Below are 19,952 nucleotides of genomic sequence, written 5' to 3'. Positions count from 1 at the left end.
CGCGGAAGAGCGGTTCCGGTTCGGCCAGCGAGATGAATGAATGGATGAATCACGCGGACCAGAGTCAGCGGAACACCTGTTGCGTTCGGGCGCGCCAGGAGGTGCACGACGCCGTCCTCGAGGACGCCCTGGACGACGCCCTGGACGAGGGGTCCTCTGGGTTGGCTGCCTCTCCGCGCATCACTGCTCATGTACGCCTCAGAGGATTCACGCCTCTCGAACAATCAAGGCGGCAAGCCGTGCCGCGGCCGTGCCTTGCCTACTGCCGCGGCGGGGCGGGGCCCGGCGGGGCGCGGCGCTTTGGCGGGGTCCCAGGTGCTCCTTTCAAGGTCCGGCAAGACGTCCGGCCCGGCCGCCTTGTGACGAGAGCGAGGGAGACGGACGCTGGTGGGTTGGGGGTCCCGCGGGTCCTGGAGGAGGCAGAGTCAAGCCGAGCCGGGCGGAGGGAGAGAGACAGGTGTCTCGCTCCGCCGCGCTGACTCGGGCTTTGCGCAGGCGGTACAGGTAGGTCGGCCGGTGCTTGTTGGGCCCTCTGGGGCCTCTGGGCCGCGCGGGAGAGATCGGCCCCCTCCGCGGCCCTCCCCCTCCCCTCCCCCGGCCCCGGCACGGAAAGACGGCGCGTCGCTCCGCGCTCCGCCTCTGTCCGCGTCCGGCGGGTTCGCGTCCCGTCGCCGCTCCGCCGCTGCAGTCTGCATCCGACCGCCGCGCCGCGAGCAGCATCAAGGTAGCCGTCGTGTCGCTGGTGGCGCCGTGCCGCCCACCCCGTGTCCGCGACGCGCCACCTGTGTGCCGAAGGACGCGACGCGCGTCCTGCGTCGCGTGCCACCGTGCGAGGGCACGGCCTTCGCGTCGTCCGGGCCGGTCGCCACGGGACGGAGTGACGTGCCGAACGTAAAAGTGCGCCAAAAGTCAGTGATCCGTAGGGAGAGCGGTGCTGTTTGAGTTTTGGCGGCAGGGTCAGAGGTCGCCGTCGATCCTGGATCGGACCCGAGGGGCAGTGCCCGTGCCCGCGACCGGCAGTCGTGTGATACAGTGATTCAAGTGGACGAGGGCGACAGCCTTGCGATCGCAGCAGAGAGACAGAGAGACCCACACCACGGGACTGCCGGCGGCGGGGGCGGGCTGGCCCAGGGCGGTCCTGGATTGTCCTGGGCTGTCCGACGCGGTCGCCTCACTTAAAACACCCCACGCCCCAACAGTGACACAAGACGTGAAAGTGGGGGATTCGGCCCGGGCAGCACCAAAGTTGAAACTAAAACTTGTGTTTCCACAAAATCTATTTTTTTCCTAGTTGTTTATCGATGGCCCGTCAAGTGTCACATTTCCGAGTGCTTTTGTCAGGCTGGGCTCGTAAAATGCAAAGCAGTTGGCGCCGCGGCGGGCGGGGCGGGGCGGGGCGGGGCGGGGCGAGGCCGGCGTGGGCGTGGTGGAGGCGGTGGAGGCCGACCGCGGAGGTCCGATGCCGATGGCCGCGGTCCAGATCGTGGAGGCCTTGGAGGCCACGTCCGCGTCGTTACCGTCGTTACGCCGGACAGCGTTTCCGAACCGCCATTCGGCGTCGCTCTGTCTCGCTCTGTCTCGCTCGCACCGATGGCGCGTTCCGTAGGGGTGCGAGAGAGACGGGAGCGACGCAAGCTGGACGCAAGCACCCCCCTAACGACGCCCTAACGAGGCAGCGAGGCAGCGCGGCAGCGTCACCGCCTCGCGTCGCCTCGCGTCGCCCTTCCGAGTTCTCCGAGTTCCGAGAAGCAAAGTGAATAAGCAAACGCGCTCCGGTTCTCGCGATGCGCCCGAAGGGCCCGGAGCCGCTCCAAGCCGATCGCCGTGCCGCGGCAAAAACGAGAAAAAGCGACGTCGGCGGCGGCATGGCGGGCACGGCGCATGGCGGCGGCGTGCGAGCGGCCGTAACTGCACGCGACCTTCGTCGAGTTGCGTGGGTCCTGCGCCGGACCGCCGGTCCGCCGCACGTAGTAGAAAGCGCCGATGTTCGCTCCAGTTGCTTGTTGCGCTCGGGGACGTCGCTGAGGCGCTCCGCGCGCCGAGCACGCCGTCGACGACAGCGGGGCGCGGAGTCCTGGGCGGTTCAGGGGCGCGTGCTTTTGACCCAGGGGCGGGTTCAGTTGGGCGGGTCGGCCGCTTACCTCACCGCCGCACGTTCCACAGGAGCAGCAGCCTTCATCGGCGCGTGCGGGGGTGGACCTACCTGGACCTACCTGGGCGGCTGGAGGCACATCGAGATCGGAATCGGCAATCGGCCGTCCCTCTGGAGCGGCGGTCCTGGTGAGTGCCGCGGCCTGCGAGAGGCCTGCGAGAAGCCCGCGGGCCGAGGAGGGAGGGGGGGATATTGTTTCAAAGTGGAGCATGACTTGAATCGAAAACGAGTGGTTGTCATCGTCGGCCGCGTGCCCGCCGGTTCGCCACGCATATAGCGCGGGGCTTAGCTCCCGTGGCCCGGCCGTGCCCTGCCGCCCTGCCGGCACGACCGTCGTGTTCCGTTGAGATACGCGGCTTTTGCGCCTGACAGTTCCCCGTTCCGCTGTCGGTCTTCGGCCGGAGCCTTGAGGCAAAGCGTGGGGCCGCGTGGGGCCGCGTGGGGCCCGCAGAGGGCGAGGCACGCCATGGCGCGGCCCTACTGAACCCTGACCGCGGCCCCGGGTCACGAGTCGGGTTAGGGGCAAGGAACCAAGGAACGCCACTCCAGTCCACGTCGCCCGCCAGGCCCCCAGCCCGCCAGCCCGCCACACGCTGCCTTTGCCTTTCCCCGCCCTTCTGTGCTCCGCTCGCTGGAGCCCTGCAGCCTCACCGGAGTGGGCCCCGCGTCGCCCCACGTCGCCCCGCGACTCGCGAGTTAGGACTTTCACTTTTTTCACGGAGTGCCTCCCCCCCCCATTTATTTCTGTGCTGCATCCTGCTCTTCTTGTCCCACGCCGGCGCCGCGCCGCTGCATGTCATGTGCGCCTCCAGCCGCCAGGCCGAGCACCGGGCCGCCGGTCCCACGGTCCGCGATGCGGCGTCGGCCGGAGCCTGGCCGCGGCAGCGATGGCGAAAATCAGCCATTTCTAGATTAGGTTCCTCTCCCACGAGAGTCTCTCGGCAAAAAAAACTAAATGAGGAGGGAGCCCCACTGTAGGGCCAATCGGTTGGCGCTGACGGACTGCAGGGCGGCGGCAGAGAGTGGAGAGCGCGCTGTAAGTAAGTCGTTGGCCCCCGGCCGGCCGGCCAACTCGGCCCGACTCGCACACTCGTTGCCGACAGCGAGCGGCAGCAGCGTCCATCCAGTAATGACCGCAGCAAATTGAAGCGCGTTTTAGAATAATTGGGAACGCCACGCCCTGCCACCCCGCCCCGCTCCACCGCCGAGATGTGGCCAAGATGATGCGGTTGTTGTTGTTGTTGCGCGGGTGGAGTCGTTGACATCCATCCTGTCTGAGGCGCGGCGTTGTGAGGCAAGCAGAGGCAAGCAGGATGCTTGGGAAACGGAGACAAGAGACACCGAGCCGTTGTGCGGTATCGGACGGTCGGGAAGAAAAGAAGCGCCTCTTTTCGAATTTTGTTCATTTCGACCAACTTTGCTGCAATACCGCTCCCAAACTAAGGTGGCCAATCGCACTCCGTAGCAAAGGGGTTCTAAAGGAAGGCCCAAAGAGTACCCACCCGTTGAGGGAGAACGATTTGGCGCCTTAGATTAGATGCAGTGGCTGCCTAAAGTCAGGCCAAACGATGATTTCTACACATTTGTTACCGTTCCGACAAACTTTGCTGCAATACCGCTCCCAAACTAAGGTGGCCAATCGCACTCCGTAACAAAGAGGTTCTAAAGGAAGGCCCAAAGAATACCCATCCGTTGAGGGAGAACGATTTGGCGCCTTAGATTAGATGCAGTGGCTGCCTAAAGTCAGGCCAAACGATGATTTCTACACATTTGTTACCGTTTCGACAAACTTTGCTGCAATACCGCTCCCAAACTAAGGTGGCCAATCGCACTCCGTAACAAAGGGGTTCTAAAGGAAGGCCCAAAGAGTACCCACCCGTTGAGGGAGAACGATTTGGCGCCTTAGATTAGATGCAGTGGCTGCCTAAAGTCAGGCCAAACGATGATTTCTACACATTTGTTACCGTTTCGACAAACTTTGCTGCAATACCGCTCCCAAACTAAGGTGGCCAATCGCACTCCGTAACAAAGGGGTTCTAAAGGAAGGCCCAAAGAGTACCCACCCGTTGAGGGAGAACGATTTGGCGCCTTAGATTAGATGCAGTGGCTGCCTAAAGTCAGGCCAAACGATGATTTCTACACATTTGTTACCGTTTCGACAAACTTTGCTGCAATACCGCTCCCAAACTAAGGTGGCCAATCGCACTCCGTAACAAAGGGGTTCTAAAGGAAGGCCCAAAGAGTACCCACCCGTTGAGGGAGAACGATTTGGCGGCTTAGATTAGATGCAGTGGCTGCCTAAAGTCAGGCCAAACGATGATTTCTACACATTTGTTACCGTTTCGACAAACTTTGCTGCAATACCGCTCCCAAACTAAGGTGGCCAATCGCACTCCGTAACAAAGGGGTTCTAAAGGAAGGCCCAAAGAGTACCCACCCGTTGAGGGAGAACGATTTGGCGGCTTAGATTAGATGCAGTGGCTGCCTAAAGTCAGGCCAAACGATGATTTCTACACATTTGTTACCGTTTCGACAAACTTTGCTGCAATACCGCTCCCAAACTAAGGTGGCCAATCGCACTCCGTAACAAAGGGGTTCTAAAGGAAGGCCCAAAGAGTACCCACCCGTTGAGGGAGAACGATTTGGCGGCTTAGATTAGATGCAGTGGCTGCCTAAAGTCAGGCCAAACGATGATTTCTATACATTTGTTACCGTTTCGACAAACTTTGCGGCAACTCTGCTCCCAAACCGATATTAATCCAATATTCACACAAAGTCTTATGTGCTCAAGGGCCCTTCACTTCATGACGTCTAAAGTTACCCGGCCGTCCCAAGTTACAGAGTGCGTCCATCGGACGAATACGACGCTTGCCCGTCTTAGTGTGTGTATGTGTGTATAGGTGTGTGTGTGTGTGTGCGCGCGCGCGCGCGTCGCCGTCGCCGTCCTCGTCGCGCTCTCGCCCTCGCAACTGGAGCGAAGAGCCTGCCCGCCTTGCCTGCTTGTCCAGGCCGCCGCAGTCCGCTCCTCGCAGTCCATCCACCCGTTGATGCTTCTGCCTATCCGCCCGTCAGCCTGTCCGTCTGTCCGCCCGTCCGTCTGTCGAGCTGCTGTAAACGTCTGAGAACCCGCACAGCGCCTGATGCGCAGGCACCCCGGTGCGCAGGGCTGGCTGGCGGGCTTGCCTACCCCGCCGCCTGGGCGCCTGCGAGGGTTGGGTAGGCACCCCGGTGCGCACCGCTGGCTGGCGGGCCTGCCTACCCTCCACGGCGTTCTGCTCGTGAGACGTAACCGACGGTAACAGAGGACAGGCAGAGACCGACGGCCCGCGTCTCTGCACAGGTGCGGCGGTCGCGCAGCGCGCAGCCTCCCCGGCGCGCGTGGCAGTGTGGTGGCGGTCGGCGGTTGCCCAATGGGCCTGACGCGGCGTGGCGTGCCGTGGCGTGGCCCGGAGTCCGGAGCAGCCTGGCGCTCTGATCGGTGGGATCGCCAGACCAGCCGCCCAGCCGGTCAGGTGGTGCGTGTTGTCGCGCCGTGGCGGGTCCGTCCAGGTGGGCGGGGCGGGGCGGGGCGGGGCGGGGTCATGCGTTCGCGCCCAGACGCGCGGGCGGAACGAATACACCGCGACGGAGGGGCGGCCCGTAAACGGTGACGTAACGAATTCCACCCAAAAGTAAACAAAGAAAAAAAAATATCGCAATTGTAAAGCAATCAGCTCGACCTTGACGTCTTGTTTTTATTTTCACCTAAAAAAAATAAAATAATGAGATTGGAAAAAAGTTGGTCCGGCGGTGACCGTGGGCCGCACCGCCAGTCTGCTGCGCTTATGGCGTGTGAGATTGCCATCTCTATGCGGCGCTATGCGGCCTGGCCCGTGTGTCTACCCGCGCTGTCTGTCTGTCTGTCTGTCTGTCTGTCGCCGCAATTTTGAAAGCATCGCCGCATGGAATTGGAAGCGTCGTGTCGTGTGTTGTAAGGCCGCGGTCGGGAGACGAGCACCTCGCCGGCCGCCTGGCCGCGCCTGGCAGACAGACAGTGAGACAGACAGACGTGCTTTACATCTGCCGGCGGCTAGCCGGCGAGCTGTGCGGCGCCTCTCCGCGGCCCGCCTCGTAGTCGTGGGGTCGCGCTGGTGGCGCTCTCGCACCGGATGCGGCTGGCCCGTCCGGCCGTGCGAAAACACCGCTTGTGTCTTCCCTGGTCTCCCTGCTGGGAGACCGGGCCCAGAGGCCCGGCCGTCCGATGGCCCCTGGCCCATCGCTCTGCATGCGGAGCGGCCGGTGCGGCTTCCCGCGGGCTTCCTGTGGGAGTTTCCAAAGGGAAAGCCCGAACGCTTTCGGGCTTTCGGACCTGCAGGCTTTCTGCCGCACCTTGGTGGCGACGGCGACGACAACGCACCGCCGCTTTTTACCGGAAACTCGCCCCCTTTTTGTCGTCCCGCCGTGGTTTCGGTTTCACTTTTCGGAGCGAACCGCGCACCGCATCTTCCGGCGGTCCGCGGTCCGCGGGGCGCGACAGCACCGGTCTTCTGGCCCACTGTGAGGCGGGCGGCTCCACCACACCCTGTAGACGCGCACGCCGTCGGCCTGGCCGTCGGAATGCCTGTCCTACTGGACGGCCACTCTGGTGGACCCTGTGGCCGACTGGACCGTTTCGTCGCCTTGTCTTTGTCGCACTCGCGGGGCTTGTCGCCGGGGCGCGAGAGAGACAGAGCGACGCAGCGATCCCTCGGACTGAGGCGGCCGTGGGGCTGTGGCCACTGGCGAGCTACCATGTAAGGCACGCATCGCTAGCGCGAGCAGCGCGAGGGAGACGGCTGGCCGGCCGGACAGACCAGGCTGGCGGCCCTGGCAGGCAGGCGGGCAGCCCGAGCTGGCGGCGCACAGACGTCGCACAAACGAGTGCATGCCGCTCGTTGAGAAAGGGCTGCCATGGGCTGCCATGGGCTGCGATTGCATGGACGTCGTTGCGATCGGTTGCGATGCCTGATGGGCCCGATGCCCTCGTCGATCGGCATCGGCTGGCGTCGCCAGATCGGGAGGGAACGACCAACGGCCCGATCGGGCCAAAAGGTTCTCTGCGAAAAAAACGGGTGGAGGGGAGGAGTCTGGCCGGGGAAATCCATCTCGCTCTTAGCACGGGTGCGCTGTCGGTCGTGAGCACACACACTCACACACACACACACACACACACACACACTCTCACCGAGACGGGAAGTACTGCAAACACACGGGGCGTCACGGCCGCCGGGCTGCAGGCGGCTGCAGGCCTGTCACAGGCCCTGGGTCGTGGGTTCGAATACCGCCGCCGTCGCTCGGCGACCCTTTCAAGGGGTTCCGGCCGGCGGGCGTGGCAGTGGCGTGGCGCTGCTGGCGGTTGAATGGGCCGTTCTCGGCGGTGATGGCTTTGTTGATGGCGTCCGGGAGCAGGTGACGCGGCGACGACGCCCGGTGACTCGGCCGCTTCCGTGGCGCTCCGTGTGGGTGTACGAGTGTGACACACTGTGTGACGACGGCCACGGTGGGCACGGCACAAGTGGGACAAAGACGGACGGAAGCATTCGGGTAAAGGTGCGGCGGCGGCGTGAGGTGGCGGGCCAGGCCTCTTACACCGGAAAAGAACAAGAACGAAAGCGAATTAAAAAGGCGGGGTGGGGCGGGCCGCGCCGAAATTCGTAACCTAAACCACGAGTCTGAAGCGGCGAAACGTTCGCCGATTTTTCGCATCAGGAAATGTGACAGTGGAAGTATGCCGGGAAATAGATGGGCGTTGGCGTGGCCTGGGTCATGCGAAGGCTGCCTGGAGGCCTGGAGGCGTGTGGGTGCACGAGGTGAACGAACCGGGCCGTGCTTTGCGGACGGTCCCCGCGGCCTTTTGGCGGAGCGCGAAGCGAGAAGCACTGCCGCCAAGCCGCGCCAAGCCTCCGAGTGACGCGAGCGACGCGAAACCGTACGGGGCTTGTGGTCCGCCCACCGCGCAACCCACACGCGCGTGCCAGCATGGTGCCAGCCGACACGCACAACAGCCCGGCAGCCCCTGCAGACCGGCGGACAGACGCGCGCAGCTGCAGCAGCGGGCATAACTAGCTGCGCGCGTGGCTGCCTGTGCTCGAATCCGCGGGCGCTTCAGCTGCCCGTGAAAAATCCTGGGGCCAAATCTGGAGGAACAGAAAGTTTTTTGGAGGGGCATTGTTGTGGTGCGCTGTATTGAAAGTCAGTCTGTCGCCCTGCCCTGCCGTGCCTTCCGAGACCGCGGCGCGTCGCGGACATGGCGTGGCGGTGCGGCGGTGCGAAGGGAGGGGGAAGGCCACGGGCTGACTTTGGCCGTGAGTGAGTGGGTGCCACTCTGCTGCGCTGATGCCATGTGTGACTGCATGCATCAGATTCTCCCCCCACAAAAAAAATCTCATTCAACGAACGTTAATGAAAGCAGATGATCCGTCGCGTTTCACAACTGCTGCGATAGCCGAGAGGTTGGAGACGTGGGATCGAGGTACCGCAGGCCGGCGTTCGAATACCAGCGTCACAAAAGTTTTTTCGACTTGCTATCCTAAGGGTGGCGGTTCGAGGCCATGAGAGCGGAGCCGTGTGCAACAGGCCCACATGCCGGAGGTTCGACTCCTAAAATATTTCCATTTAATTTTACTGCCTCACCCAGTGCGGTTCAAACCCGTAAACGTGAGCCCACACCGAGCATGGGACGTGGTGGTCCAGGGAGTAGAGGCGTCGGTTCCCAGCGCTAGGGTCGGCGGTTCGACTCCCCCAACTTCTTGCGAAATTTTGACCGGGTCGGTCGAGTCCTGTTGCGTCAAGAACCCACCTCACGCCGATCCCCTCATCATGGGCCGTGGTGGCCGAGAGCGTAAAGTCGTGTGATCCCGATGGCGGGGTCCGGGGATCGAATCCCATCATTTCATTACATTTTTCGACCGCCTTCCTCCCAGTGCAACTCAAACCCGTCGTCCAACACGCTGCCAGACGTACAAGCGTGATAGCGTAGTGGTCAGAGTCACATTCACCTGGCCACTCCGCTGTGGGTGTCTAAAAAGCAATCCGCTTCGGCGGGTTGGCCTCGGCACTGGAGCGATGGAGTATTTGATCCATCAATCCAGACCACCCGGTGTGTGGTTGCGGGTGGTGCCTCCTTGACTTGTCGGGGAGGCGATGATAAGTCCTTTGAAGCTGGCCTAAAACGCTGTATGTTCGGTACGGGAGCGCCGGACAGTGGGGGTACCATGGGGTACACAACCAACCCTACGAAAACAAGAAGCTCCCACCAAACCTCTTCTCTGTCTGAGTCTCTCTCTGTCTCTCTGTCGTCTCACTCTACGTCCCGCCCCTCTAAGAGCTTCGTACTGGGTGCTCCCACCCAGCTGCCTGAGCTTTGGGGTCCTACTGGGTCCCCCGGCGAACGCTTAGGGTCGCTGACGGGATTAACCCCAGGTACCTGATAGCACCGGTTCCCATCCCGAACACCGAAGTAAAGCAGGAGGCCTCCCCATTAAGACTGGGGAGGGGGTGTAGAGTTCAAATTTTTTCTTTTCCCTTTCAAATTTCTCGGTTAATACTCGTTTGGTTTCCTTATACGGGGTAGTATTTCGAAATTTTTTCGTGACCCCAAGGTTGAGAACCGCTGACCTAGGTATTGACTGTCGCTCTCTTTGTCTCCGCAGACCATGGCCGCCAGGTGGAGCGCCACCAAGGCGCTGGCGTCCTTGTGTGTTTTCTGGATCGCGTCGGTCTCCGCCGTTGATGCTGCTGGGTAAGTTGGCCCCGTCAATCGGCCGCCGTCCACTGCACAGCAAACGAGTCGCCCTCGAACCTCCCCGTCCCTCCTGTCCCTTCCAGCACCTACACGATCGTGGCCCCGCGCGTCATCCGGCCCAACACGGACTTCAGCGTGGCCGTGACCACGCAGGGCACGGGGCAGCCCACCAGCGTCACCCTGGAGGTGTCCGGGCGCCAGGACTCAGGCGGCAGCATCAGCCAGCGCGTGCTGCAGACCATCATGGTGGAGCCCTACTCCACCAGGACGGCGAGGCTCGAGGTAGGGCGGGGGCAGCTTGGAATACCAAATAACTCTTGAATTTCTTTTTAAAAATGTTAATTACATTGGTTTTCGTGCCTGCAGATCCCCGACCTGGGCTCCGGCCACTACCGCCTCACGGCGCGCGGCCAGGGCGGCGTCAACTTCGAGAACGCCACCGACCTGCAGTACGTGCACAAGAGCTACTCGGTGTTCATCCAGACGGACAAGGCCATCTACAAGCCCGGCCACACCGTGCAGTTCCGTGTGCTGGCGCTCAACGCCAACCTCAAGCCCAGCGTCACCCTGCCCCTCGACATCTTCATCTCGGTATGAACGGGTCCCATCACTCGGCAAAGAGAACCTAATGGCTTTTCGTGGTTTCGGCTTGGTAATGCTGCCTCCACTCGTGCATGAATGAAACTGGTGCTGCAGGACGGCAAGGGCCACCGCGTCAAGGAGTGGAAGCGAGTGCCGCTGACGCGCGGCGTGTTCTCCGGCGAGCTGCCGCTGTCCGAGTCCCCCGTCCTGGGTGACTGGAACATCACCGCCGCCATCCAGGACCAGATGTTCACCGAGAACTTCCAGGTGGCCGAGTACGTCCTCCCCAACTTCGAGGTGACGGCGGACGTGCCCGACTTCACCACCTACAAGGAGGGCAAGATCGCGGCCATCATCCGCGCACGGTACGTGAGGGCCACACCCCGGAGAGGGTCTCGTCGCTGTCCCCGGCGCGCCTTTGACGGCGTCCTTGTGCCTGTCCGCAGGTACACGTACGGGAAGCCGGTCCGCGGCGAGGCCACGGTCACGGCCTACCCCACCTACATCTCGGACATCCTGCAGCCCATCTTTCAGCCGCCCGTGCGCAAAGTGGTGCCCATCGACGGCAAGGCGGCCGTCGAGTTCGACCTGGAGAAGGAGCTCAAGTAAGTGCCAGACAGCAACTGGAGAACCACGCGGGGCGACGCGCGTGTACTCTACCCTCACTTTCCTTCCAGGCTCCAGGGCGACTTCACTCGCGATCTGCAGCTCGATGTGACCGTGGAGGAGGCGCACACGCTGCGCCGCCAGAACATCACCAAGCACATCACCGTGCACAAGTACAAGTACACCCTGGAGCTCATCAGGTCCTCCAAGTACTTCAAGCCCGGCCTCAAGTACTCCGCGTGGGTAAGTACCCCGGCCTCTCGTGCTTATCCTCGGCTGCGTGACGTGGGACTTGACGGCGTTGGCGCTGCTGCAGGTGAAGGTGGCGCACCACGACGGCACCCCGGTGCAGGACGACATCAACCCCGTCACCTTCCGCTACGGCTACACGTGGGACACGGACAAGTACACGTCCTTCGAGAGGCCGCTGCCCAGGTCCGGCATCGTCAAGGTCGACTTCTTCCCGCCGTCCGACGCCGTCACCCTGGGCATTGAGGTGGGTCGGGGGCTGCGGCGTTGGCGCCAGCGATTACCCCGCGCGCTCATCGGAACCTTTTAATCACGTCCTTGGCTCGTAACGCGTAACCACCTTGTTGTCGAGCAGGCGCGGTACCTGGACCTGACCGAGTGGTTCTCCACCATCGACGCCGCGCTGTCACCCAGCTCGTCCTTCGTGCAGGCCGTGCTCGTCACGCAGAACCCCAAGGTACGTCGGCGACTACCGGGACGGCCGACCTCGGCGAGTAGTATGCATGGGTCAAAGTCATGGGCCGCCATTTTGGCTCCCCCACCGTCGCCCCGATGACTGACTGCGCCGTTGCAGGTGAACGAGGACGTGGAGATCGAGGTGAACAGCACGTCCCCGCTGTCGCACCTGTCGTACCAGGTGATGGGGCGCGGCGACATCGTGGTGGCGCACTCCATCCCGCTGGCCGGCCAGCGCTCCACCACCTTCCGCTTCCTGGCCACGCACCCCATGGCGCCCAATGCGCGCGTGCTCATCCACTCCGTGCTGGAGACGGGCGAGGTGGTGGCCGACGTGCTAGACGTGGAGCTGGAGGGGCTGCTGCAGAACTTCGTGGACCTGTCGCTCAACCCCACCACGACGGAGCCCGGGCGCGACGTGGAGCTCCGGCTGCAGACGCGCCCCAACTCGTACATCGGCATCCTGGCGGTGGACCAGAGCGTGCTGGTGTTGCGCGACGGCAACGACATCACCGAGGCGGACATCAAGGAGGAGCTGCGGTCCTACAGTCCAGACCCCGCCACGCACGAGGCGTTGCTGGGGGTAGAGCCCGCGTTGCCGCGGGGCCGCGCTCTTCGCCTGCGCCGCCGCGCTCCGGGATGGCGCCCCGGCTCCGCCACCGCGCAGGAGGTGTTCGATGTGAGTCGATTTCTCGAAGCCACAACATCCTGGAGAATGTAGTTCACTTATGGGTTGACAATTTTAAAACCTTGTTTTCAGAACGCGGGAACGGTCATCCTGACGAACGGTCTTGTCATGGAGTCCATGAGAGTCGGTAAGTCAAGCCTGCATAGTACAGTGATAACCTTTATTAAAACTCTCAGGAAATCGCAAAAATGTGGAAGACTATTGTTTTGTAATTAATCTCTTATCTCAAGCCGTACGGATGTCACAAGACAAAAACTGTGATTAATTCGCTTGGTTAACCCAACGCACACCTTTTACTTCTGCAGCCGAGGCAGAAACAACTGTCAATCTGCACACGTTAACCAAATTAATCAAAAGATAATCTGTGTTACTAATCTCTGTAATGTCATGTACATTCGCCTAGTCGCCTTCCAGGTGTCGGCTCAGGTAAGGCCCTTGCCAACCGCTGAAGGGCTGCTAGGTTTCTCATATCTCTGCTGAGCTTTTCATCGCCGCGCGGGGATTCCGCTGGGGGCGGTTGGCTTGGCGGTCACAGACTAAAAACAACGGTTGTGTGAACGTGCGGTTGTTCGGGTTTGTGCCCCAGAGTACTACAGCCGCGGCCTGCCGTCCCCGGTGCTGGACTCTGACTCGGGCAGCCCCTTCGCGTCCATTAGCGCCGCCCCGGACGCCACCGCGGACGCCACGAAGACCAGGAGACACTTCCCGGAGACGTGGCTGTGGGAGCAAGTGCAGGACTCAGGGTAGGCAACGATCAGGTGCCCCAAAAAAGACATTGACGTTGGAGGAGTGGGTTCCCTGGGCACCCCTGAACCAATGTAGACTGACTCCCCCAGAGCCACAGGCGAGACGACATCCGATTCCACCCCCGGATACCCCCTCCCTGCACGTCCCGCGCGGCCCCGCATTGCTTGTGCCCCAACTTCTCGCCTGATGACTACATCGGCTGCATGCTTGGTGGTTGGACGAGGTCGGGAAGTTTCGCTTATCTTTTTTTTGTAACACTAAGCACCGCTTGGTACGAGGACGCGAATCATGTTTGCGAATGAGGATGCATTAACGTGAATCGCTCTGGAAGGCTGGGCCAGGCTGGGCCAGCCCGCCATCGGGTGACCGCGTCGCTGTGTCGCTGTGCCCGTGTCCCCGACGCACGCCGCCACTATTACGTTATTCGTGCCATCCCGGCCATTCTGGCCGTTCTGGCGAAGGTCGGCCATCCGGCCAAGCCTTTGGCGCGCGGGTAAAACCGGGAGCACGAGCACAACAACAATAACTAGACCGGCGCCAACATCAACGACGACGTGCTTGTTGCTGCGCAGTTCACGAGGACGACCCCCTCCGCGCCCAGAACCGCGCCCTGCACCGCTCCTTCCCGGTGCCAGGGCTGCCCGTCGTCAAGCCCGACCTGGGCCCCGCCGTGGCCTACCTGCCCGCCACCAGGCCGCCCCTCGCCGGGCCCTACGCGTTCTCGCGAATCCCGCCTCCCGTCTGGAACCACCCCAAGGTCTTCCTCACCAAGCCCCCGGCACCCACCTGGCTCTTCACCAATGTCTCGTCCGGGTACGCACGGAGTGCACGGAGTGAATGATTTGAGGGGGCGTCCACAAATTCGACTGTTTTATTTATTTTTGAGAGAGTTTTTGACTGTGTCATTTGTGGACGGCCCCGGAATGAACGAGAAAAAGGAGTGAGTACGAATGAATCAGTGAATCGTGGAAGGCATGAACTGGGCGAAAGCATTTTTAACGGAGTGAATGAACAGATGAACTGCGGAAGGCATGAACTGGGGAATGAATGACTTGGTTATGCTTGCGAAAAACACTTGCCCTTCACTGTAGCAGTCCCCTGCTTCACCCTCCGGCCCCGCCCGGCCCTGTCCACTAGTCGCCACGCCCTCTCGCTACGCCTGCCCCCGCTGGCCGCCTCGCTTGACCGAGCTTTCGTTGTCGTGCAGGTCTGACGGCCGCGCCACCATCAAGAGGGCCGTGCCCGACTCCATCACGTCCTGGGTCGTCACGGCCTTCTCCGTGGACCCGCTATACGGCCTGGGGCTCACCCCGCAGCCTAGCAAGGTGAGCACGGCGCCGTCCTCCTCGTGCAGGCCCTGCAGGCCCTGACTCACCCCCACCCTCTCTCCCCCCAGCTGACCGTCTTCCGGCCCTTCTTCGTGTCCGTGGACCTGCCCTACTCCGTGATCCGCGGCGAGGTGGTGTCCATCCCCATCGTCGTGTTCAACTACATGGGCCAGGACGTGCGCACGGACGTGACCCTGGAGCACGCCGGCGACTTGGAGTTCGCCGAGGTGTCCAACGAGATCAACGCCGAGCCCGCGCCGAGTGAGTTCGACATCCTCCTTGCTGGCGCGCGAGCGTGGTGCTTCCCCCTCGGGGCTCGGCGTGGCCTGGCGTGGCCTGGCGTGGCCTCGGGGCGCGAGAGATGCTGCCCGCAGCTCCCCCACCACAAGAAGGCCGGGACAGTGCTGCCGTGTGGGCGTCCGCAGCGCGTTTGGCCCACCCGGCCCGTACGTCGGCGAGGAGGTGGCGCCTCGCGGCCTCGCCGCGCGACTCGTTGCAGTATCGATCCGCCATCCGCCCTTCGCGCGGGCGGTGCCACGCCGTGCCACGCCGTGCCACGCCTTGCCGGGGCGCGGGGTTGCCGCCGCCGCCGCCGCCGACTTCCCGCCAAGAATTCAAAACCCACGTGCAATGTCCCGAACGCTCCTCCCCGTGGCGATGCCAGCCTTGCTTGTCTCACTGACTCACTGCTCTGCCTCCGTCCGCAGAGCTGGAGCTGTACCGCCGCAAGAAGGTGACGGTGCGCGCGCAGGACGCCGCCATGGTGTCCTTCATGGTGATCCCCAGGGAGCTGGGCTACGTCACCATCAAGGTGCAGGCCACGTCGGAGCGCGCCAGCGACATCATCGAGCGCAGACTCCTCGTCAAGGTGCGTATTTTCAATTGTTTTGGTGTGTTTTTCTTCAGTTCTTAGTTCTTCAGCGCGAAATTTGAATCGGAAAACACTGCGATGGAGTGTCGGACCGCGGTGCGTCTGACTGGCGCGTGCCGCCCCGCGTGCCGCCCCCTGGAGTGGAGGCAGTGCCTCTGACCGGCGAGGCGGCGGCGCGGCGGCGCGGCCCCGGGGGCGCCTTCGTGCGTCCCTTTTCCGTAGGGCGCCGAGGACATGACGCAGGGCGTCGCCATGGCGTCGCCCCGCACCGCGGCCGGCCCTCGGCCCTGCGGCCCTGACGCGCACAACGCGCCTAGAGTTACCTCCTTGGTTCGAGCTTGGTGTGCGGGGGCGTTTTTCCGCGCGCGCCGCCACCAGGGGCACACGCGGCCGCGGAGGTGGCGACGGCCCTTCGCGTCCCTTCGCCGGGGAGACGGCCCGGCGAAAGGGCTTGGCCCGGCCTGGCGCCGTGTTGCCAAGCGTGGCCGCCGGGTGGGGGTAGGGGTGCCGCTAGGGGTGCCGCTGGGGGCGGCGCTCCGAGGTTGCGACTCCGCGTCGGGGGGTGGCGCTTGGTGGCGCTCCCTCGGTGCGGAAGGGTTTGGCTCCACGTCCATGACGCCCTTGTGCAGCCCGAGGGTGAGACGGTGTTCCGCAACAAGGCCATCCTCGTGGACCTCCGCAACAGCAACTCGTTCAAGACGAACGTCACCCTGCACGTGCCCAAGTACATCGTGCCCGGCTCGGAGCGCATAGAGGTGTCCGCCGTCGGTGAGTATCTCTCTCTTCTCGCTCTTCTGGCCATGCCGGCCATGCCACCGGGCTGCATTCTCATTGGTCGACGCGTGCCGCAGGCGACATCCTGGGCCCCAGCATCCCCAACCTGGACTCCCTCATCAGGATGCCCCACGGCTGTGGCGAGCAGAACATGCTGAACTTCGTGCCCAACGTCGTCATCCTGGACTACCTCAAGGTAAAAAAATCGCTAAAACCTAAAGTTACATTAAGGCAACAACCTGCTGACTTTGGTCATTGCGCTTGTCAATAACCGACCCGTGCTTCGCCAGAACTCTCGCCAGCTGAGCCAGGCCGTGGAGAGCCGGGCGCGCGCCTACATGGAGAAGGGCTACCAGCAGGAGCTCACGTACCGCCACAAGGACGGCTCCTTCAGCGCCTTCGGCGAGACCGACCCCAGCGGCAGCACCTGGCTGACGGCCTTCGTGGCGCGGGCCTTCCGCCAGGGCCAGGCCTACATCCCGCTGGAGGAGCGCGTCATCGACGAGGCCCTGCAGTGGCTGGCCGAGCACCAGGCCACCAACGGCAGCTTCCCCGAGGAGGGCAAGGTCATCCACTCCGACATGCAGGGCGGCGCCGGCAGGGGGCTCGCCCTCACCGCCTACGTGCTCACCACGTTCCTCTACAACCAGGTACAGTACTCTTGAAGAGAGAGGCCGGCGCTGTCCCGATCCGCTGCTGACCGTCCCGCTTTGCAGCAATTCACGTCCAAGTACCGCAACACCATCAACAAGGCCGTGGACTACCTGGTGAGGAACATCGGTGGCGTGGAGGACCCGTACGCCATCGCCGTCACGACGTACGCCCTGCACCTGGCGCTGCACCCCACCAAGGAGGCCGCCTTCAACCTGCTCGAGTCCAAGGCCCAGTCCAACAGTACGTCCCACTCCACTCATTTCCCGACTTCCCCGAGGGTGTTTGTGAGTAACTGTGTTCTTCTTTGACTGCGCGCCCCAGGCGAGCACAAGTGGTGGAACAAGACGGTGCCCGCCGGGCAGGAGCGCAACCCGTGGTACACGCGGCCCAACTCGCTGGCGGTGGAGATGACGTCGTACGCGATGCTGACGTACTTGCAGCGCGGGCTGGTCAACGAGGCCATCCCCATCATGCACTGGCTGGTAGCGCAGAGGAACGCCAACGGCGGCTTCGTCAGCACCCAGGTGCGTACTTCGGCCGCGCCTCCCACACTGCGAACGACGCCAGGAACGATCTAACCGCGCTTGCCGTCCCGCAGGACACGGTGCTGGGCATGCAGGCGCTGGCCAGCCTCCTGGAACGCATCTCCGCGCCGCCGGGCAACGTGGTGGTCACCTTCTCGTACCGCGCCGCCGCCGGCCAGACCTCCAGCATCAGCATCAACCGCGTCAACTCGATGATCCTGCAGAAGCAGGAGGTGCCGCGCGGGGTGCGCGAGGTGGAGATCAGCGCCACGGGCAGCGGCGTCGCCCTGGTGCAGGTGTCCTACGCCTACAACGTCAACGTCACCGCGGCCTGGCCCCTCTTCACGCTCGACCCGCAGGTGGACAAGAACTCGGACAGCAACCACCTGCAGCTGTCGATTTGCGCCGGGTAAGTCCGCCAAAGATAGCAACCATACGACAAGATGGCGGCCCGCGACTATGGGCCACCCTTACTACTGGCAGCACTCGAACCTGGAACCTGTGTTGCCGGCAGCTTCGTGCCTACGCCCGCGGCCAACGAGAGCAACATGGCGGTGATGGAGGTGTCGCTGCCTTCGGGCTTCACCGTGGACCGCGACGCCCTGCCCAGCCTGGAGCAGTCGCAGCACGTCCGCCGCGTGGAGACCAAGGAGCAGGACACCGTCGTGGTGCTCTACTTCGACAAGGTACGAAAACGTCAAGGTGTGGTGTGGGATTCGAACCCGGGCCAGCTACTGACGGGGGACGTTTTTTGCCTGCAGATGGTGCGCAAGGAGTACTGCCCGACGGTGTCTGCGTTCCGCACCCACAAAGTGGCTCGGCAGCGGCCCGTGCCCGTCACCGTCTTCGACTACTACGACCAGTGTAAGCACTCGCCAGTCGGCGCGTCAAACTAGTTCCCAACGGTGTTTCGACTGTCGCTTTCTCCTTGTTTCGGCAGCGAGGCGCGCGCGGGCGTTCTACGAGCCGCGGGTGGCCACCCTGTGCGACATCTGCGAGGGCGAGGACTGCGGCGCGTCGTGCTCCTCGAGGAGGGACCCCCGCACCGGCGAGCGGCTCACGGACGACGGCGGCTCCGAGCCCGGGGCGTCCGCCGTGGCCGCGCCCTCCTTCCTGGGGACCTTGCTGGCCTGCGTGGGGGCCGCCGTCGTCGGACGGGCGCTCGCCGTCTGAGCGACCCGCAGCAGCAGCGGGGACGTCAACTAGACGATCTCGAACCGTCAGAAAAAAAATAGGGAAATGAGTGAAACTCTTCATAGAGATCACCCTCCCAGAAAAGGAGCCAAGATTAAGCGACACTGGCTCCTCCTTGAAAGCACTGTGGTCTTTGCCAAGAGAACTGTGAAAAAATCGTGCGTCCCTTTTGTCGTCTTAGGGCGCGTGTGTGTGCGTATGTTGGAATGCGTGTTTGCGTGAGTGTGTGTATGCTTGCATTTTTGTTTGAATGTGTTAGTGTGTGTGTGTTTTGCCAGCTAGAAAGGGAGGACTTTCGTGTTTAGTTTAGATTAAGTTAAACGTGTTCTGGTCATTAACAATGTTATACATCTTGTACAGGTACTGAGAAAAAGACGAGTTAAGTGTAAGGAAGGCGCAAGTGACTAGTGACTCTATGATGAGCAATCGCATTATTTTGTTATTCTTGTCCCATCACAATTGACTAACCTCGCAGCAGTCACCGTTGTCAAAAAGCGTACTTATCCCAACCTGTCTGCCTTTGTTATAATTGAACTTGTAAAATATCATTTTTGACTGTTTTGTGAGCTTTCTGCAATGCGGCTTGAACATCAAGGAGACTGCCTCTTTTCCCCAGCAGCGTATTAACCAGTCATGAACGTATTAACCAGGCTGTGATTTCATTCCCAGTGTAGGCGCAGATATAGCCCACACCGTCACACCTCCGTATTATTGTGTGATAAATGTGATGCAATAAGTATACATTTTTAAGTTTTTCACATTAGAGTATTTAATTGTTAGAGAGGCGTTCTCTCAGGGAACAGTTCGGGACTGAAGTAAGGGTGCAGGCTTGTCTTGCCTGGCTGTGGACGCCTCGCGGCGCCGTGGCAGGTAGGCAGCCCAACGTACTCCATTCCAGTGTACCGAGCATGCCCGGGCATTTTTCATGAAGCAAGTGTACCAGCTGTGCTTAGGCGAGTTCTGTCGTTATTTTACGCCTTTTGGGAAACACCAGCTTGCCGACGTGCAATCACTGCATCCAAAAACGAAACAAAAAAAAAAAAACTGTAAACGGCCCGCATTTTGTTCCCTTTACGATACGAACTTAACCGTTGAAGTGTATCGCACTTTCGTGTTATCCCCAGAGAGGACAGGTCAGCCAGTGGGCGTCTAGCAGGGTAGTTTGGAAAAATTGTGACTTTTGTGTGACTTTAGTCGGATTGGCCGTCGTGTTCTCTCCGGGTGTGTTTATGAGTGTGCTTCCTCCACGAGCGGGGGAAGAATATTCTGTAAATAAAGAGGATGAATTTAATCAGCAACGCCTCGAGTTTTAATTTCACACCCGAATCCCCATTTCGAAGGGCGAAGAGCATCATAGTGGTCAGA

General features: G+C 61.9%; 1 protein-coding gene across 4 annotated transcripts; it reads left to right on the top strand.

Moving 5' to 3' along the window:
• The first annotated feature begins 483 nt into the window (after positions 1 to 483).
• LOC117646695 (CD109 antigen) lies at positions 484 to 19,885 on the top strand. Of its 4 annotated transcripts, XM_034387811.1 has the most exons (25): positions 699 to 724; positions 2,164 to 2,280; positions 9,823 to 9,911; positions 9,998 to 10,196; positions 10,281 to 10,505; positions 10,611 to 10,861; positions 10,943 to 11,101; positions 11,174 to 11,345; positions 11,419 to 11,598; positions 11,707 to 11,808; positions 11,926 to 12,486; positions 12,568 to 12,622; positions 13,815 to 14,055; positions 14,450 to 14,567; positions 14,639 to 14,831; positions 15,278 to 15,438; positions 16,071 to 16,209; positions 16,293 to 16,411; positions 16,506 to 16,865; positions 16,932 to 17,109; positions 17,191 to 17,393; positions 17,468 to 17,802; positions 17,908 to 18,079; positions 18,155 to 18,257; positions 18,334 to 19,885. In XM_034387811.1, the coding sequence occupies exons 3-25, from the start codon at positions 9,826 to 9,828 to the stop codon at positions 18,564 to 18,566; spliced, it is 4,545 nt and encodes a 1,514-aa protein (XP_034243702.1). In that variant the 5' UTR covers positions 699 to 724; positions 2,164 to 2,280; positions 9,823 to 9,825; the 3' UTR covers positions 18,567 to 19,885. The 4 variants fall into 4 exon arrangements, with proteins under 4 accessions (XP_034243703.1, XP_034243702.1, XP_034243701.1 ...); XM_034387812.1 differs by lacking the exons at positions 699 to 724; positions 2,164 to 2,280 and adding an exon at positions 484 to 504; XM_034387810.1 differs by lacking the exon at positions 2,164 to 2,280.
• Positions 19,886 to 19,952: the final 67 nt, after the last annotated feature.

Source organism: Thrips palmi, unplaced genomic scaffold (assembly GCF_012932325.1).
Source record: "Thrips palmi isolate BJ-2018 unplaced genomic scaffold, TpBJ-2018v1 HiC_scaffold_2, whole genome shotgun sequence".
NCBI classification, from domain to species: Eukaryota; Metazoa; Arthropoda; class Insecta; order Thysanoptera; family Thripidae; genus Thrips; species Thrips palmi.
Note: the sequence above shows the minus strand (reverse complement) of the source record. Positions and strands in the feature narration are given on the sequence as shown.

Excerpts from the sequence above, each read along its gene's own strand:
- LOC117646695 (XM_034387812.1), top strand. The coding sequence starts at position 9,826 with ATGGCCGCCAGGTGGAGCGCCACCAAGGCGCTGGCGTCCTTGTGTGTT. Across the intron at positions 14,056-14,449 it reads TTCACCAATGTCTCGTCCGG|GTCTGACGGCCGCGCCACCA; the intron begins GTACGCACGGAG and ends GTTGTCGTGCAG. Across the intron at positions 17,394-17,467 it reads GCGGCTTCGTCAGCACCCAG|GACACGGTGCTGGGCATGCA; the intron begins GTGCGTACTTCG and ends GCCGTCCCGCAG.